Source organism: Cryptotermes secundus, unplaced genomic scaffold (assembly GCF_002891405.2).
Source record: "Cryptotermes secundus unplaced genomic scaffold, Csec_1.0 scaffold603, whole genome shotgun sequence".
Taxonomy (NCBI): Eukaryota; Metazoa; Arthropoda; class Insecta; order Blattodea; family Kalotermitidae; genus Cryptotermes; species Cryptotermes secundus.
Genome location: NW_019721770.1, coordinates 234,053 through 253,970, shown reverse-complemented (window position 1 = coordinate 253,970; position 19,918 = coordinate 234,053). Strand labels below are relative to the sequence as shown.

General features: G+C 38.8%; 2 protein-coding genes across 6 annotated transcripts in view; one reads left to right on the top strand and one right to left on the bottom strand.

The window, feature by feature from the left end:
* Nucleotides 1-821: 821 nt before the first annotated feature.
* Nucleotides 822-14,807, bottom strand: LOC111875744 (phenoloxidase-activating factor 2). Of its 4 annotated transcripts, none has more exons than XM_033750195.1 (8): nt 14,436-14,807; nt 11,038-11,157; nt 9,772-9,881; nt 6,668-6,793; nt 5,213-5,337; nt 3,964-4,200; nt 1,837-2,038; nt 822-1,088 (listed from the first exon to the last, which is right to left on the bottom strand). In XM_033750195.1, the coding sequence occupies exons 2-8, from the start codon at nt 11,147-11,149 to the stop codon at nt 927-929; spliced, it is 1,074 nt and encodes a 357-aa protein (XP_033606086.1). In that variant the 5' UTR covers nt 11,150-11,157; nt 14,436-14,807; the 3' UTR covers nt 822-926. The 4 variants fall into 4 exon arrangements, with proteins under 4 accessions (XP_033606086.1, XP_023728003.1, XP_023728002.2 ...); XM_023872235.2 differs by having other exon boundaries at nt 14,657-14,807; XM_023872234.2 differs by lacking the exon at nt 14,436-14,807 and having other exon boundaries at nt 11,038-11,495.
* Nucleotides 14,808-15,070: 263 nt separating this feature from the next.
* LOC111875743 (toll-interacting protein) overlaps nt 15,071-19,918 on the top strand; it is an 8,408-nt gene continuing 3,560 nt past the window's right edge. For both annotated transcript variants that reach the window (XR_002844794.2, XM_023872233.2), the window contains exons 1-4: nt 15,071-15,150; nt 15,700-15,864; nt 17,026-17,159; nt 18,474-18,675. Coding sequence is in view for 1 of the 2 variants with exons in the window: in XM_023872233.2 (XP_023728001.1) it covers nt 15,103-15,150; nt 15,700-15,864; nt 17,026-17,159; nt 18,474-18,675 (549 nt within the window). In the remaining variant the exon portion in view is untranslated. The remainder of the gene's footprint in view (nt 15,151-15,699; nt 15,865-17,025; nt 17,160-18,473; nt 18,676-19,918) is intronic.

Below are 19,918 nucleotides of genomic sequence, written 5' to 3'. Positions count from 1 at the left end.
AACTGTTTTTAGATACCCTTTGTTATATCTTGGAAATGTATGAAATGACATTCTGTTATTTTGAAAATAAAGTCACTTTCCAATCTGTTTGAAAATAAGAGTCCATACGTTTTACTTATGTCTTTGAAGTAATTCTGCAATAAAAGTGAATAATGTAGGAACATGATGGAGTAATGTATAATATCAAGGTAAGACGAGTCGAATTAGACAGTAAAGAAGCATTAATTAAGGTTATTTTTTACATACTGGATTGAGCTGTCTGATGTATGACTATGTTTCGAATCACCGACACCAGTTCAAATTTAACATTCTGTATGGGGGATGTTGTACTTATGGGTCATTGGCTACTGCTCTGCTATGGACACAGATGTTTTCTTGATTTATGTTATTTGTAATACCCTAATAATCTTAGGAGTCTGTTTCTTTGCATAGTGTTGGGTCCAGTTAATTTTATATTTCAAAATTATGTCCAGTACCATTTTGACTGTTCACATGAAGATGAGAGAGTGAAGGAAGAAGATAAGTTCTGTTTTTGATTCTATTATTATGTGTTCAGTTTGTCGCTGTCCATTCAGTTGCACTTTGCTGTTTATCTCATAAATTTATTTTCAGTAGTTCAGTTTTAGTTTTATTTCTTACTTTCATTGTCCAGCCTTTATTCCTATATAGAAGGGTGTCAGCAAAACTGGGGTGAATAACGGTGTGTAGTATTATTTCATATAATCCTTTACAAGTTATCGAGTAGGAGCAATGGGAGGAAAAAGTAGTGTTTATTTACAGGAGGTGTAATGGGTTCTGATAAAAATCATTCTACACTGAAAATTACTTTTTAATGATATCTAACTGTACAGTGCCTGAGTATGTGAACATCAAAGATACAGGATTGAAGGAAGAATTCTTTGTAGTTTGAGTCATTTATGACTGTTTCAGGTTTGTGATATCTTCTGGTTGATCCAGTCAATGTAGCTGGGTACATTGACATACACTCCAGGAACACCTTTATCAGCACATCCAATACCCCAAGCAACAATGCCTGCTACATAGTGCTGTCCATTCACTTCACACACCAGTGCTGACCCTCCATCACCCTTGAAGGATACAGAAAGTGAGGCAAGTTAGTACTGTCATTTATTTTAGATCTCGTAATTTTTGATAGGCTGCTGTAACATTTCTGACAGATGGTTAAATTATAAATATTAATTTGGTCTGTTCTTATGTAAAAACCAATTCTTAATGCTTATCTCAAGCATTTCAGTAATAACAGAACTGAACTGTCTTATGTTCATATAATATATATTCACACAAATGGTAACTGTCAGATTTGAGATTCTCCCATTAGTGACTTTCAAGTTAACTGTCTTTTGGAATGTGATGTCATGTGGTGTTATAGATATTTTACAGACATTACACAGTCACCCCTTTCAACCCTGATGTTGGAAACAGCTCATTCCAGTAAATCCCTACCAGACTACACAGCAGCACATCCCAGAAGACGGTAGCCATTAATATAGCACTAGTCTTTAAAGTTGCTCGTACGTGCTAGTTTTGTAACTTTTGGTGGTGATACCATCAGAATTTGACCTTGGCCTCAAGCCTGAACCCCTAAAAGACATTTACAGAAGTAGATGATGTTCATTTGTAATATTGGTAATAATGTCAGGATAAGTGGTCAGCCTGTCACAGAAAATATGATAATGCAGTAAAGTCAAGAAAAGCATGAAGATAGTCCTGTCATTTGACAAAAGGCTCAGAAAAAATGAAAAGGAAAACACCAGAAAACTTGGAAGTAGGTTTGAATTGCATGTGTATGTGGTGAAATGTTATCCATAGACAAACCGTGCAAGCATCATAGCCTTCCTCTCCACCTGCACAAATGAAACTGTTAGGATTGAACTGGAACTGTGAACCAAGGCGGGTGGCTTGTAGCTTAGCTTGACAGTCAGACCATCCAAGCACAGGAACAGTTGCCTCCTTTTCAATACTCTGATACTGACCACTAGGTCCAAATGCATCTGTACCCCATCCAGCTACAATGCACCTGAAAAAAAACCTTGAATGTAAAAGCGCTTCTAAAGTGCACTAGACTAGTTAAAAATAACTTCTAACTTCTTTCAGAAAGGAATCTCAGCAGTAACAGTTGCTATAAATAAGTTTGTGTGTGTGTTCATTCTTATTATTTTTGAGTGAACTAGTCAGTCTTCATAAATCATCATTCCAACTGGAAATGACACGAGTGACATATACTTAGTTTGAATTTGCATATTTGCAATACCACATGAATTTTCAAGATATCAAGAACTGTAGTGTATTTCATTGCTTGGTCAGCAAAAGTTATTAACATTATTTGTAAAGATTACTGTTTTCTGGGATGTGACATGTAATTTAATCCCTGTCCAACAAACTATACGGTCTCACATCCCAGCAGAAATCATCTTCATAGTCACCACCTCGAAAATGACTCCAACATTAATTACTTGTGTGTAAAATACTCGTAACTATACAGTATAGTTTGCAAAATAACTGCTAAAATGTATAGCAAGGTACATGAAATGTGTAGAATTATATGAGATTGTATTGTGTGTGTGTGTGTGTGTGTGAGAGAGAGAGAGAGAGGTAGTGGGACAAACCTTTGAAGAAAAACAAAACAAAACTCCATGATTTTAGCCCACAAGCGAACTATACTGACTGAGCGACCTCTGCTTGTTGGCAAAGTTTAGTGCCAACTTTTGCAGATAGAGGGTATTGTGTGGTCAGCGCAAGAAATCCTCATGGCTGTTAATTTCGGTTTTCTAGACCGGAGCCACTATTTCCTTGAAATAGCTCCTCATTATCATCAGGAGGCAGAGTGGACCCTGTTCCAGAACCACTACTTCTCAGAAAAAACCTGGTAGTGCCGGGAATCGAACCTGGAACTCTGGATCTGTAGCCAGGCATGCTGACCACTAGATCACAGAGGCCAAACCTTTGAAGACTTGTTTTAAAAATAACTGGAAACCAGCATTCAGTAAGTCATGCAATGTCTGATTTTGTTTTGGCCAGAAATGCCAGTATTTGTAGGATATCAGAAGTAACAACGGAAAATGAGAAATGCTTGAGCTCTTCAAAGATCCGTAATTGGCAAGAAAGATCAGGTTCCTCACGAAAATAATGGGAACATGGAAGGGTTAGGTCTTTTCTTTTCATGGTGTCACGTGTATTAGTGATTATAGATGGGGTTTGGATTGGTGAATAAATTTACTGAGCACTTACAGGTCGAAACTACCAATAACTGTAACACTATTGCTGATTTGCACACTAAGTCTTCTCAGTCTTCTTTCACTAGTCTTTACTTGGTAACAGCTCTCAAAAATGGCTATTCCTTTGCAGTGTTTTCCCTAGGTGTTTCTTGGTAAGGAACCTTACCAATGGAGATTCTTCAGCTTCCCTTGCCTTCTGATTAATACTCCCTAATTGAACCCTCAACACCAAACTTCTCCACTGAACAGCCTCAACTGACTTAGCACCATTTGTATTCAGGATAACTCCTTGGCATGGAGTACACAGAAAACACAGCCTCTCTGTTTTTGAGGTGTGTTTATCGTGCCATTGGTCACAGCGCGGACCATGTAGAGAACACCCTTCTTCTATTGTTGCGCGCGTTTGCTCTCACAGGAATGTGTTTACTGAGTCGTTGCCTAGCAATTAACTATTCTGGCTTTTAGGCGACATGGTTGCAATACATAAAATTGGGACATCCACATTCGAATCATCACTAATGCTAGTGGTTCTCTGACATACGAAAATTCCTGTTCTAATTTTTGAAGACATTTTCCAGTTCTCCCTAGAATTTATATTTCCACCAAAAGTGGGACAACATCATTCAAATTAAAAAAGAAAAATATCATCCCTTACCAGACATATAATCCCTGAATCAGAAAAAAATTCTCTCTCTCTAAATGATTACATGAGAATTTTATACATTACCTCTGCCCTGTGAAGGCAGCATTTTGTCGTGACAGACATGCTGGGTTTATATTGGGATAAACCCCTAGTGGTATTTGTTGGTACAGCTTAATGACAGCAATGTCATTTTGAAGATTCGCAGAATTGAAATGTGGATGTATATATACATTAGAAATTATATAATCTTGGTAACTGTACGGTTCTATGTTCCGTGTAATGTCCCAGTCTCCAAGACGTACCTTCACACCTGGACAGTTCCTGTGGGCAAAAGACATATATGTGTGGAAATCAAAACAGTGCCATGAGAACATAGGACAGTAACATCATGGAATTAAGGACTGGAAAAACGTTGAAAGCTTCATTGATTTTACAGACTGCTTTATGGATGATGCAAAACTAAGACTCTGTCATTGAATATGACACCATTTACCCAAAGACATGCATTACTTTTGCAGTCCATGAAGTGAATGTATTGTCTGAGTTCTCAAAGTGGATGGTGGCCAATAGTGGGGAAGTCACAGAAGAGGTAGACCACACCACTGGCAAGTAAATTGGGGGCACATACTATCTGCCTTCAGTAATCAGACAATTTATAGATATAATGGACTGTCTGTTCACATGTTTCATCCCAAAAACTGCTGAACAAATTTTTATGAAATTTGGTGTTGGAGGAAGTGTCAACAGTAAAAGTTGCAAAGTGAATTTAATTTTAATTCATAATATTGCAGTATATCTGTATTTTATATAAAGCTCAGATCAATCAACTTATCAATAATGGCTGATATAAAAAACTGTTACATTATATTAAAAATATATTTCATAAAGATTCACAACTTCAGATTGAAATATTGCTTTATATGGTAAATATTTCATGAAGTAGGGTAAAATAATATCTGATTCTGTGTGAAGTCATCAGTTTTTTAATAATAAATTTACCTGCAATAACTGTCAAGGTTGATGAAGTATGTAAAACAGCAAAGAGTATTTGGAGAATATATGTACATTATTGGAGGGCATTTATCCACTTTCCATATTCCTTTATGAAGCATGTGTCACACTGCTGAGATACATATGCAGGTCTAATGTCAATTTTTCTCAGTACAGATATTACCCAACAAGTTAAAAATCCAGCCATCCACATTGCAGCGGTAGGGGATTGAAATCTCCTGTTCCTGGGCTATGAAGGATAAATGGGTGTGATTATTTTAACCTGATGGTGCTCTTGATGCTTCTTTTTCTCTTAATTTATACAGTATTTATAAGTTCTTACACATATGATGCTATTTTGTGTGCAGCAGTGAGGACATGGTAAGAACCCACAAGTATTCCACCTCCAATGTAGTTATTTTCAGGTCCCAAAATGATTGCTGACCATGGGAACGCAGCAAACGGTGCCTGGAAGGATGCAAAAGTTATAGAAAACGTCGGGCTTTCTCTGCAGTTCATTGATGCAGATCAAGTTGCAGCAGTCCTCACCAGCATGGCCATAGGGTACTCACTTCACCTTGACAATGCAGGCAGTAAGGAGCTTTAAAATGGTAGTACAGTCTACATCTACAGAGTGCCATCATCCACAAAGAGGATCCATATTAATAATGCAGTGGTTTTAGCTGCTTTATTTCACCATAGCAGGTAGTTATTTTTACTATGAAGTTACTGCTATCTGTAATTCTTTGTCACTTGGAAATAAATAATTATACTTGTATATAATTTGAATGTAAATATCTAGGTAAATTACTAAAGCCCTTTATGTCTGTTACTGAAAAACAAGACAATCCTCAAGTTGCAGTTGGTTGGGTAACACTCCTGTTTTGTATTTGGAGAGTTCTATGTTCAAATGTGGGTCATGAAACTGGCAATCCTCACTGACATTTGTCTTGATTTTCCTCAGTCCCATCAGGCAGATGACAGGTTAAAAAAAGGTAAAGCTATCCCTGTAACAGGCTGTAATGGCCCATAGGGTTGTGAGATGTCAAGGCTCCCACATTTTCTCTAGACAGTCAGCTCGCAGATGGTGGTAAGGTTGTCAGCCTTACATACCGGCCGCCCGTTACTGCCCAGGAAGATTCCTGGTACTCATTTATGTTGGAGGCAGAGTTGACCCCAGAGCCATAATGCAGCTGGAAGGATTAGGTAAACTGAAAAAAATCCACCTCATCAGGACTCTAACCCATGACCTTTCAGCTTGTAGAATGGTGCCTCAACCAACAATGCTAATGCATGCCCAAGATGACAGGTTAGTACCTCAAATTATGCCATGACCACTTCCACATCCCTTCCACTTCATTATTCCCTGATTATCCTACCATTTAACACCATGTAGTCTGAACTACTGTTGTTAGTCATATATAAATAATTGAGACAGGTAAACCACTGGATGAAAACTTGTATGCCCAAAGATGGATAATGAACTTATACCCCTGGCAGAGATAACTATTTTCGACTAAGGAGACTAGATCTTTCACATCATACTTTGCCAGACCTAGGAATAATGAGATCAGCTCATTTGGCACTTCAGCACTGCTAAGAACTGAGGCAGGTTGGAAAATACGGGCGCAGCCAACTGTCTTTAGCTCCGTATAACCACATGATTAATTTATCTATGTGGTTATGCCATGCATAGTACGTAGTATATATTTATGCATTTCTTTCTGGATAGGTTGTTTTGAGGGAACACTAGCAAAAATAGGAATCTTATAGTTTTATTCTTTAGGTTAATACATACCTGTCCTGTCTTCAATTTTACATTTGCCAGGCGCATTGGAGTTCTAGTGCCACACACGTATGTATGTGGCTGGCTGGTATAGCAGCAGTAGACAAGAGGGTGTGTACATGTCACACCAGCTGGTGGCTGTTGAAGAGGTTACAGTATAATAGCTACGCATTGAAAATGTATGTAAGAAAAAACCCTTGTAGGTTAAATAACCCCATGGAGCAGAGTCCTTCTTGAGAAGATAACAGTCAAGAAATCACTCCCATATATGTGTACCCAGAGGTTCTTACCATGTTCACAAGGCCCTGTTATTAGGCTGTAATTCTGAGGAGGATCAATCCAGTCTGCATCCACAAACCGTAGTTCTTTGAGATCCGTGTTAGTATTGCCTCCCATTTACACCTACTTCTGCCAGGTGGTTTCCTCCTTTCATGTTTTCCAACTAAAATTTTGTGTTCAATTCTGATCTTCAATGAATATCACATGCTACACCCATTTCATTCTCATAACATTTTGTGACAGTGCAAATTATGAAGCTGCTCATTCATTGTGCAGTTTTTCTAGCATCAAGTTACTTCCTATCTCTTATGCCCTAATGCTCCCTTAGCACCCTGTTTTCAAACACCCTTAATCTATTCTTCCCTTATGGTGAGAGACCAAGTTTCACACCCATAAAAAAACGAAACAACAAAAATACATTTTTAATCTTTATGTTTTTAAATAAGAAATGGGAAGGCTAAAGATTTCAACTGAATTGTAGCAAGCTTTTGCTGAATAGTTCCATAATGATTCTGATTCCTACTAAGAAGTATGTGCAGGGACATTTTTAATGCTACTGATGAGTTCACAGCTCTGCACTTCACCGCAACCACTCCTTTGCTGGCCGTGAAGCGCATGCAAATTTTGCGAATAACTCAGCATGCTTGATGGCCGATAACATATGGAATGAAGGAAAATAATTTACTTATAGACCTCTACACAGTATTATGTCATGCGGCATACAGTGTGGTTCATGCATGTGAAGTTTATGATTTGTCACCAGTAGGCAGTAGTTCTCATCATCATGAGCCATTTGTTCCCACGTAACAGTCAGCAGTATGGCATACAATGGTTCATGATACTTTACAGCACCGTGTATTTCTGTATGAAACCTAAATACAGGTCTGCTAGAAAGTGTCAGTGAAAATTTCAAGGTAAGTTTTGTCATGAAATGTTCCCAGCAGACAAACAATTCATAATTTGGTGAATAAGCTTAGAACTGTAGGACTCTTTAAGCGCTGAGTACTTACTGAGAAGAAGTTAGATAACATAGGGGCCAGACTTGAATATACACCTAGAAAATCACTGAAATGTCTAGTGCAAGAAACTGGAGTGTCAAAGTCTAGTGCATGAATGGCAACACTGTTGCAGAAGCCATCCAGTGAAAGCTGGTGTCTGGTGTGCTGCAAGTGAAAGGATTGTTGTATGTGTGTCTTTTAATGAAACAATTAATTGCATAGGATATTCATGTGTAGAGAGACAGCATTTTCAACGCTTCCTATGATCTGTGAACAATGGCAAGACTTCCCTTCATTCCAAATGTTATCGGCATGCTGAGTCATCAGCAAAATTCACGTGGGCCTTGTTGCAAGTGGTGCACCAGTAGCAGTGAAGTGCAGAGCCCTGAACACATCAATTTTATTAAAAAAACGCCCTGTACAAGAGGAAAAGAAGAACCAAATGAATGAAAAAGCAGGTTGGCTTGTGCTAATGTATCTAGATTACTTTTATGAGGTACTTGGTTCGAGTCTTGGCTAGGACATTGAGTAGCCTGAGTTTTTTGTGCTTTTCCATAAGTCATTCCAGGTAAATGATCTGTACCTTGAAATAGGCCATAATTATTTCCTCCCAAACACTTTGTAATCATCTTCTGACCTCATTTAATCCTAATAACCTTTGAATATCTTTGTGGGACCTTTATTCTGGGAACCTTTGTGTTCTTGCTTAAGCTAATTTACATGTAATATTAATAAAACAAGTTGTCAGGTTGTCATCTCAGGTGGTTAGACATAGGTTCTAATTATGGGGGCCTGGGTTCATTCTCAGGTGGCTCCATGTGAGATTCTTGATAGATAAAGTGCCATTGGAGGCTTATCTCTGAGTTTCTTCCATTTTCCCATACCAATCATCACTCCTCTGTTGCTCTACATGCATCTATATCCCTCCCCTGAAGTATACGACAGCCCTGACCAGGCAGCATATTATCACATCGTTACTCATTAAATTAGGTGCTTAATCTCTGATGACAATTTGTTGACTTTAGAGTAATGAAGCTAACATTGATATTTAAAAGAACAATAAGGATGATACTGTTGTGCTTATATGGCAAACAATGAGAGAAAGCTCATCATCCTGAAGATAACTCTTTTCTTGGATGTGGTGTCATGTAATCTGATAGAATTTGAGGCTTTCACGGCGGTGACTATGAAGAAAGCAGTCTTCTGGAATTTGGCACCATGTATATGTGGTGTTAACCGACGTTTCGGAGGAACCGGTAAAAGCAGTCTGCTTTTACCGGTTCTCACGGTCTCTTTGCTTGCAGATTTCTTATATATTTTTTCTTCTACCCTGAAGATGGAGGCGATACGTTCCTCCGAAACGTCGGTTAACACCACATATACACGGTGCCAAATCCCAGAAGACTGCTTTCTTCAATCTGGTAGAAGTTTAACACTTCAGAGGCATATGTTGCCTCCATCTTCAGGGGAGAAGATAGAAGCAGTATGTTCCTCTGATACATTGCTGAACACTTACCAGACTATATGGCATCGCATCCATGAATACAGCTTATCTTCATAGTCACTGCTCTGAGAACTTAACATCTCATATAGTTTGTCATCCTGTCAAATAGATTATTTAGGAACAGATAGACAAATTGGTTTCTAATATACAAAAGGACATAAGTGCCCATATGTGAACAGGGGCTGAGGTAAACCTTAAGTTGGCAAGACTGTTTAGTAGATGGACAATTGAATTCTACATCTATTTTCATAGAAGGCAGCCCTCACTTTCAAACCTGACACATTCGCTTAAGAGAGTACATTCACTTAGAAAGCAAAATAATTCTGTCTTCTTACCGTTGTCACAATCCGTATGTCAATGACTCCAGATCCATCTGTCGCTGGTAGAGGCTGGCAGGAAATCGTAGATACACACCCACATGAGTTTGTCCCTCTACCTGACCTATCTGTTCCAATAATTCAGGTATGTGAATACTTTGCTTGTAACAACAGGAACTGAATGAAAAGATATTTGTTTATTGGTTAAATTCTTGTATATGGAGGCAATCAGGGGACACTCTCTGGTGTCCAGGCCTCCTTTGTAATTTTTCTTTTTTCTTAAATAATGCAAACCTAAGTCTAGATTCTGAGTTACTTTTTTAAAAATAAACTACTAATGTTGGCAGAAAAGGGACTTGTTCCTCTAGTGCCTCCACAAACTAGAATTCACCTATTTATTTATGGTTTATTTGACAGCACTATCATTAACTTGGCTTACACAGCATCGAATGATGACTAATAGCAAATTATGATGGAAGGGCTGTGGAAGGAAATGGTCATATCTCAACTTATGGTATTTCCATGTATTTGTGTGGTGGGACTGAGGAAAACCATATAAACTATTTCAAGATACAATTATTGTGTTTCTGGACATTATCCACCATCCTACTTTTATTTAAAACACACAAAGAGTCGGAGACTGGATTCTCTCCCCGTCTTCAGGTTCGACCTATTCATTTGGGCCAAATCAATAGAACTAGTCCCTAGGTCCAGAGACAGGGACTAGCTCTATCGATTTGGACCAAATGAGTAATGTAATGTAATGTATGTAAGCAGTGGGCCATAAAAACCGGCCCCCGCACTGTGACCTTCAATGATCTATTGTGCTTCCCCTTGGATTAGCCCCTTATTAATCCTACACTTTTAATTAAGTGTAGGACCCTACTTATGGGGTCATCATAAAAGTCACTTGGTTCTATAAAAAACTGACCCAAGTGACAAAATCTTAAATAAGCTATGGCCTTGCAATCACACAGGAACCCAAATGTGTAGGTCCCACCTGAAGATAGAGACAGAATCCAGTCTCAAGAACGTTGTGTTTTAAATAAAAATAGGAGGATGAATAATATCCAGAAACACTAACTGTTATCAATATACCATCATCACAAACTTTTTGGACCTTTCAAGATAGTTGTCCTAGCTGAGGTTTGAAGCAGGCATCTCCCAAATACAAGTTAGAAGCTTTACCACTTAAGACAGTTTGCTCATTAATTGTAATCTCATTAGAATAGCATTGGACATTACGAGTATTCAGACATAATCAAAAGCAGAAGACACCCTTACCGTTTATATTATGGGAACGCTTTCTGGAGGTTCTATGAAATCTCTCCATTTCTTGAGATGTGAAAGTAGTAGCAGCCGATTCTTCGGTAAAAACCACATGATCATGTGCCATTGTATGTACTACAACAAGAAAGACTGTTGCTGCAATCCACAACATTGTCACACTGAATGCAGATGATCTTCTGCTGAATAAACATGACAGTTTAATATAATTTCCTGGTTTTAATTGAAACATCCTTGATTTGTGCTCCACATAATGCAAATGTTTGTTAGTAACCTCCAACCGTAACTATTTATTCCATCATAGACCATCATTATTAATAATTGAGTTTAGCTTTACAATTGAAGATTGCCAGGAAATATGGTTATTAACTCAAAATGCAACATATTAGAGATCAAAATATCAGTAACATATTCCACATAAAAATGAAGGAAATGAAATTATCTGTTACAGACTGCCAGCATTTCCAAACTGTTGAACAATATAATGTTGATACTGGCTGCATGAATAAATGAAGTGACCTTGTGATTATGTGAGTCTGTGATGCATGTATTTTGTGGTGTAACATTACTATATGTATAAGCACTGAGAAATCACAGATTATCTGCGACACATAGTTACAAATTTGATACCTGTCTGTATTGTCCAAGGGAACCTGCAACCTTCACATGGCTTCTTTACTGCAGTCTGTTTCTTGTCAATGAATTGTCTCTATTTAGGGCATGACCAATTTAGGCATTGTTTCACACCCTGAGAGATGCTCCTCCAGCGAGATACCATCCCAGGACCATCTAGTTGTAATTCAACTATTATCATCCTAAGGCTTAGGGTGTCACTATTGTCCCGAACGTCGCCAGTTTGCTCATAGTGTCATAAACCCATAAACTGACATTGTGCGAGACCAGCCAGGAGGGGTCTTGGGTTCCCTGCTCGTGTGCCTTGAAGACCTAAAAAAGTTTATGGGCATCTTGAAAAATACGAATGTAGGACAGATTCCAGCCTTGACCCTTGGCTTTCTTTTTTTATTTTCTTGTTTTTTATGCCCACTGGGGGACTTGTAAAGATAGGGCAGTTGTTTACAGGGAGTGGAGGTGGACAGTTGAAAAGGGAGTTACAGGAAGGTAGCTAGTGAGTGGCATGTATGGTCAGTGAGCTGGGGGAAAATTGGTGTAAACAGGTTAAGTGTGACAGGGCGGCTAGCTTGTAGGAATAATATAAAAATTGATCCCTGTATGAAATTTGAAATTAAGACTGCAATACATGGTGTGTTCATGAACCCCGAAGTGTGTTCCACTCCCATATCCGAAGCACCCGTATCCTCGAGATAAAGAACTCATCTCGAGCAATAGTCGTGGCAGCTGTACATCAGTAGGCTGCTACAGGTAGCATAACTATCTGGGGGGGGGGACCCAGTTCCAGTCACCCTCTTCCAAAAGTCTGTAATGAGCGACAGACTCTTTGTAAGGTACACTGTCATCATTCCAAGTGCCCACATTTACTTCCAAAGGTTTCAAAAGGAATTACATATGGAATCAATTTAAAAAGTTGTCCCTTTTTTTTTTTTTTTTTAATTAAGCACTGTGAAGATACACTGTGGAGTGTAAGAATGCACCTTAACCTCTCAAGTCAGCTACTATTTCTTGATAGGAGGCTGCATGGGTCATAGAACCAGTCTGGATGCTGAGGAGAAAAGAATACCTCTTGCCTCTGCCATGAATCAAACTTCAATTCCTCAGCTGTCCAACCCGTAACATGGTCATCATACTGATTGAGCTATCCTGGTTCCTATGGAATCAGTTTGTTCTTTTACTAATTTGGTAGTGCTAGAATTATCCTGTAGAGATGCTGCGTACCTACTTCAACCTTGTCATTATGAAAATTTACTGTGTAGCTGTCTGGAGTCCAATACTGTGTCTTGATTAATATTTCCCACACAAAATACACAGCAGAAGGTACAGAAGGTTCAGTTTTTGAGACTTAGTAGGGTTTCAGTTCTAGGAATACAGATTTCAACACAGATGGAAGAGTAAATTTCATTTATTGCAAAAATCAACACAGTTTACACACAGAAAACTGTGGAGAGAAGCAAACCTTTACAGTGGTAGATAGGTCTATCACATACCAGAATTTGCCACATATAAAAAAAGATAAAAGCATTCTTGTAGCAGGCCAAAATGGCCCATAAAGTTGTTGTGATATGCTGAGGCCCCCACATTTATTAGCCAATCAGCTCACTGATGGCGGTGTGTCGTAAACAACAGGAATTGACACGAATGGCCAAGTCGGACCTAGACATAACTTGCCAAGTACAAATGTCCAGGAAGGAAAACACTGCTAACACTATCCTGATGACTGAACGTTCATGTTTTTTAATAAGTGGTTTAATACCTATATGCACCAATTACAATGTACTGAATTTTTGCTACAAAGACTAGAGGAAATTTGTTTAAAAGTACTTTTGAGAAATGAGCTGTGCGCTTTGCCACTCCACACAGACAAGTAATGATGCAAGTCAGTTTCCTATTCTAGGAATCTTTTGCACAATTATATATATATATATATTGTTGGTTACTGAATACGCCGTAGAGATCGTTAATTGGTTTATTTAACAACCTACAAATCACGGCTACAATTAATTATAACACAGTTGCAGGGTTTCACACTTTATAACCCTAATCGCATTAATCTGTTAACACTGTTGCGGGGTTTCACGATTTATAACCCTATGCGCAAATCAGTTCACTCTGTCTTCAGTAGTCTACACGTTTACAGTAGGGGAGCTATGTATCACTGTATCACACACTCCCAATTACACAATCACACACACGTCCGGTTCTTCTTTCCGCGACGGCTGCTATACTGTCAACTCGACCCGCAGGCTTGCTCGGAACTAACTGTGAATAGCCTTCGCTGCTCCTTATGTAGCCTCGTTCCGGACCATTGTCGTCTGGTGCCGTGTTGCTAGCAACGCTGTCCGGAGTTGTTGACTGCTGCCTAGCAACCGCGATATCCCTTGGTGACGTCACCGCTGTTGACGCGTGTTGCATAGCTACCAGGTTGCGGGGACTCGGCTAACTTCGGCTCCGCTCGGAACGTCACCGCGGGGAGAGTGGCGGGGTGATAACTCGCCTATTACGAGAGCGCTACGTTACCGCCACGTGCCGCTGGGGAGGTAGGGGTCATCCGTTGCGCAACATGTCACAATATTATTCATCTCGGCACTTAAAACCATGATACTTTTTCACTGTGCACGAATCGGCGCCACACTTGGTAAGCCTATTGAAAATATTATTTTCGTTATATTCTATGCATACTGGCATACGATAAATAACCATTAGCTTTGTAACACAAAGTAGCGCTGAACATTTAGCGTGTTCTAGTGTGGGAGCCGTGATACCTCAGTTGGTGTAGCGACTGGGCTATCTTCCAGACCCTCCAGACGCCCGAGAAATCGAGGATTGACTATCGTCAGCTCGTCACGGGCACATGAGTTTTCCTCAAACCTAGAGCATCTAGGCCATCTAGGCGATCTAGGCGGTCTCTAGCGTCTCTGGAGCCCACCCAATCTTCTATCGATTGTAAACCCCGAAGGCAAAGTGTCAAAGGCCCGAAGCTCACCATTTCCCTTAATCTTCCACCGAGGTTAAAAATGATGGAGCTATACCTCCATTCTTCCACACGTTTTCATGGTGTTAATCCGTAGCAGTACTTGCTGGCATTTACCGTATTTACGCATGTATAGGCCGCACATTTTTTGCCAAAAATTCAAGAGGAAAACTGGGGTGCGGCTTATATTCGAAATATTCGAAATCACACTTCATTTAAAAAAAAATTATATTCATAATTAGTAATACAGGCTGTTCTACTCCTGAAATAATATTCCAAGAAAATTATTTTTTCTATAATTTCTGTCTGAAAATTGTGCTGCGGCCTATACACGCACGCGGCCTATACATGCGTAAATACGGTATTCCGTTTGGTTCCAAGGAATCGATTATCGAATTGAAACTAGTACATCGATAGGTGATTAAGGAAGGGCCGAGTCGTGGACCGAGCTGTCGAAAATGGCAGATATATCAGCTGCTGAGAAAAATGACGAACGAAGAAAACGAGTAAGTGTCAGTTGCTGCTGAATATAAGCTATTATAACTTATGTTTTAATTATTTTATTTAGTAATTTAGAATGCAGTTATGCCTGTTCGTTCCGTTTGCCGAGACCGATGTTTGATGTTGGGTGTACAATTTTGGTTAAAATTACGATAGTTTATTGGGAGTTTGACGAATTTATGCTCTCAGAACTCATTAGTGATTTCATACGAAATAGTTTGTATCAGTCGTTTTACACATTGCCCCTAATCTTGCATTTTGGGTCAGTAGTGGTGAAATGGACTGGGGATGGTGTTGAACAGAAAAATATACAGTTGTCGTTAGGCCACTGCCCTGAAAGTTTATTTGCATATGCCTGATAATAAGAAATGAAACGCAGTTTCATATTCTTTAACGAAGATAGTAAAGTAGTAAAAGTAAAGTAAAAGATAGTGTACAGTCACCACAGATTTACCATACTTAACACTGGAAATATCAGTATGCATCTGTACTGACCTTCTCATGGCGCCTCCATATAGATTAAAATGAGTTTCTTTGCACCTGTTTTGTACAAGGTATTCGTTGGCACACTACCCCCAGATTTTCTTCGTATCACAGCTGCATCACAGCAGCAGCAAGAAGCAGCTGATCAGCAGGCTGCTCTTGCCTTACAACAGCAGATGGTTGGTGTACCTTATGCTCACAGTGCTGCAGGAAGATTAAGCATAACTGTCGCACAGGTACAATGATACAGATTTGTATTCCATAAGATTATTTATTCTGGTGCTGCTAGATTGGTAATTTTGCATGATGGGCGTGGTCTCTAATAAAGGTAATTACATATCCACATCAAAATTAGGTAAAATATGTGAAGACATGAAAGGATTTGAAAGGCCTGTATGAAGTTTACTACCCGACCCCCCACAAATGACGTAAAAAACCTGTATGCATATGCCTGACTTTTATACCTTTTAATTCCCTGTTATTAGTAATACCAACATGGCAGCTGTGGAAAGGATGGGTGAGACTTCCATCATATAGTATAGGACCCTGAAATTGTGCGTGGTAACGAATTTTTTAAAAACATGCAAGCTATGCGCAGGTTAATTGTGCAAAGGATGTAAGGTATCTGTATTAAATGTGCCATTTGATAACAGTAAGTTATAAACCATTGCAGCTAGTCATATGCAAATCAGTACACAGTCTCATAAACATGTCTTCAAAGATGTGTGAAACATTTGTCTTGGAAGGTACGCATTTCCATTCTGATTATGGTCTGAAATGTTTCAGAGAACTATAGTAGTGGCGGAACCATTGTAAATTTATTGTCTGCTATCCTCTGTGCAGATGAAAAGTGTTTGAAGGAAAATAGGATATCTGGAATTGGCCCTGAGGCTTCTTGTTCAATATATGTACCACTCTCGATTCAATTTCACACACCATGATACAGCCTTGATTAACCATAATAATTATATTCTTTTTGCATTCTTTTATTCATCTTACCCTCGCTTCTTGCAGTAGAGAGCAGAATGTACAAAGAATTTGTAAGGAGTACATATTTAGTCTGGAAGTTACCATTACAGAGGCTCTTTGTGTGTGTGTGTGTGTGTGTTACCTTGCAAGTTTCAGTACAACCAATATGCAGATCTTACGAAAAGCACAGATTTTGACAGTTTTGTTTGGACTGCAGTACTAGGCCATAAGTATAGTAGAGTACAATATTGTGACCTTTTTTTTTTTTATTGTTAATGGGGTGGGACTAAGTCCCTTGTACTGCGGCCACTTCTGGGCTATTGTACCAGCCCCAGATGATAGGTGAGGGTGATTGTGGAGCAATTGGTGGAATGAAGATATATTGCGACTTAAGTAAAATATATTCTTCATACTTATTTAATTTCCAGGCGAAGTTGGTGAAGAATTATGGTATGACACGTATGGATCCATATGTGAGACTTCGAGTGGGTCATTGTGTGTATGAGACTCATACTGACCCAAATGGGGGGAAGAATCCACGATGGAATAAAGTGGTACAGTGGTGAGTTGTGAAATGTATTCTGTATTTGTATAATTGCATTGAAATTTTAATGTAGTGAATATTTTTTTCTGGTCCCAGGAGAGCCCAATATTGTCACATGTATGGAGTGACTGTAGATGGGGTTTTGATTGACGGCTGTATATATTGAACACTTTAGCACACAACTTGTGACTGCACTTTATAAATCACTGTCACACACAGACTAGTGTTCTCAGTATTCATCAGTCTCCACAATCTATTGCTTGGTAGGAGCTTTCAACTTTGGATGTTCCCCTTCCTCTAGGTTCCTGAATTCTCCTCGGCCTCAGCTACCAGCTTCTTACAGCAACAGTTCACAATGACTGAATTCAGCAGTTCTCTGACTTACTAACTCACTGACCATCTGCTCGCTACACCGACTCTCTTCACTCACTTGTCCTGCTTATAACATCATGTCATGAACTACACACAAAACACTGTTCCTCTGTTGAAGTGCAGTTGTTGCATTCATGTCTGTAGGGGTGTCCACATGATCGCTACTCAGCCATTGACTAGCAGTGGTTGTTTGCAGAGCCATCAGTTAGCAGTGGCTGTTGTATAGCTGCTTATTTCACGGTCATTGCCTGGCAACGGGTCTACATCCCACAGTATTATTTTTTCCATTTTCAACAAATTTCAGTTTAGTAAATAACATGCATTTAATGTAAGGAATGTGTTACTTGCCAGAACTCATATTTCAGTTTAGTATGATTGCAGGTTAACAATTTTTATTTTTTTTTTCTTCCTGTCAGAAATCATTTTCACACACCTTCTATGTTTATTTCATATGTTTCTGTTTATTCTAAAATTAATTTGTTAGTATTTATTATATGCTTTGCCTTTATTTGTGGAAAAACTATTTCCTTAATAAAAAGGAAATTATTTGTTTCAATATTATATTTATTGAGTCTATAAGAGCACAAATAGTTCCTTCGTTTGACTCTGCATAACCACGATTTAGCAGACACCTGATTTCAGTGTAAGAAAAGCCATTCCCTCAGATATTCATTAAATAGAGTTTTTTTTTGTAACAAATTACAATACATCCCAGAAAACCCTATCTTGGTATTGTGACTCTGCATAAAGAGTCATTAGGCAAATTTGATCTTTGCCTTTATCTGTTTATTTCAGTTCTTACTTAACACAAATTTCAAACTGAACTTCATTAAATATTTTGAAAACAGCCAGTCATGCAAGAAAATAATATACAGCACAGATACATATCTTACTAAGACCTAAAACTACTGTACTGATGTGATTTATTTCCTGTTCAGAGTATGTGATTTGTTTTTGCAGCCTTCTGCCACAAGGAGTGACCAGCATTTATTTAGAAATCTATGATGAGTGTTCCTTCACGATGGATGAACTGATTGCATGGGCGCATATCCCCATCTCACAGGCAGTCTTAAGTGGTGAGACTCACGAGGATTGGTTCCCACTCAGTGGCAAGCAGGGTGAGGGATTGGAGGGGATGATTAACCTCGTACTCAGCTACTCTGTAATTGATATATTTTGTAGGAATTGAATTTTGTATATTCTTTATGTTTACATTTCATTGAAGATTCATTTCTATTAACTCTTGTTATGATATCTCTCATATTCACTACAGACGATTTTCAGCTTAGCCTGACTGCAGATTTGCCATCCCTTACTAACAGAATTCACTGTTGGGCCTGACAATACTTAATTTACTGTGTGCTGTTGATTATTGCTCAGCTGGCCATGAAAGTATTGTTATGGTTCATCATTTCCATTACAGTAGCTTGTCAATAAACACTATCTGGGCTGGATCAGAAGAGTTTGATTCTGCTTGACTTGTTCTGATATTAAACTCACATCTCTGGCTGAACCCACATGGTCTGCTCCATAAGGGTTTGCAACAGAACATATAAAATTCTTATTTCCCTTCGTATGTAACAGGTCCCACTGTTATCAATGTGGATCACTTTTAAAATTAAAATAATTTATTTTGATTTGTGGTATGTGTACAGTGTCAGCTTTTAGGGTCTAATTGTGCACTACCATAAGCTGTTTTTGTAGTTGTGACACGGATGGTCTAACTTGATAATTGCTTGCACTTAACTGTGATGAGTTCCGCTAGTTATGAACACACCTGGCCTCTGCATAGTAGCAGTGTGAAGGTATTCACTTCTGAAGCACCATATCCCTCAGCCAGTTAGAATGATGATGATGAGCAGGTAGGATCTAAAGCTTAACTCCTTCTGGATGTTTTGCAGTATATTATCAACATGGCACATTTTCCTTTGCAGTCAGCTGGTGATATATGTCCAAAACATATTTAGTCCTTGTTGCTGACCAAATGCTGCAGCAGTGATTTAAGTACATGTGGCAACCATGTATCAAACAAATGGTGCCATGTTCTGATAATTTTTATTGCACGTTTTCCTCTAGTCAGATGATGCTATATGTTTGACACAATTTTTCCCCTATTTTTGTGACTGAATGTCTACCAAATGCCACAGTGATCATTTCCATACTTTTGCAAGTAATTGCTGCCATCTTTTAATTGTTTTTACAACTTTTCTAAAAAAATATTCAATATTAGTTGGCAGTAAAATGGTTGAGCAGGTTGATGTAGGGCTAATGCTTCAAGCTTGTATTTAGAAGCCCCTGAGTATGAAGGGTGAGCCATGAAACTGGCCCTAGCATTGTGACCTTCAATGGTCTATTGTGCTTAGTTTGAATCTTGGCTAGGACACTGGCTATCCTGACTGAGGTTT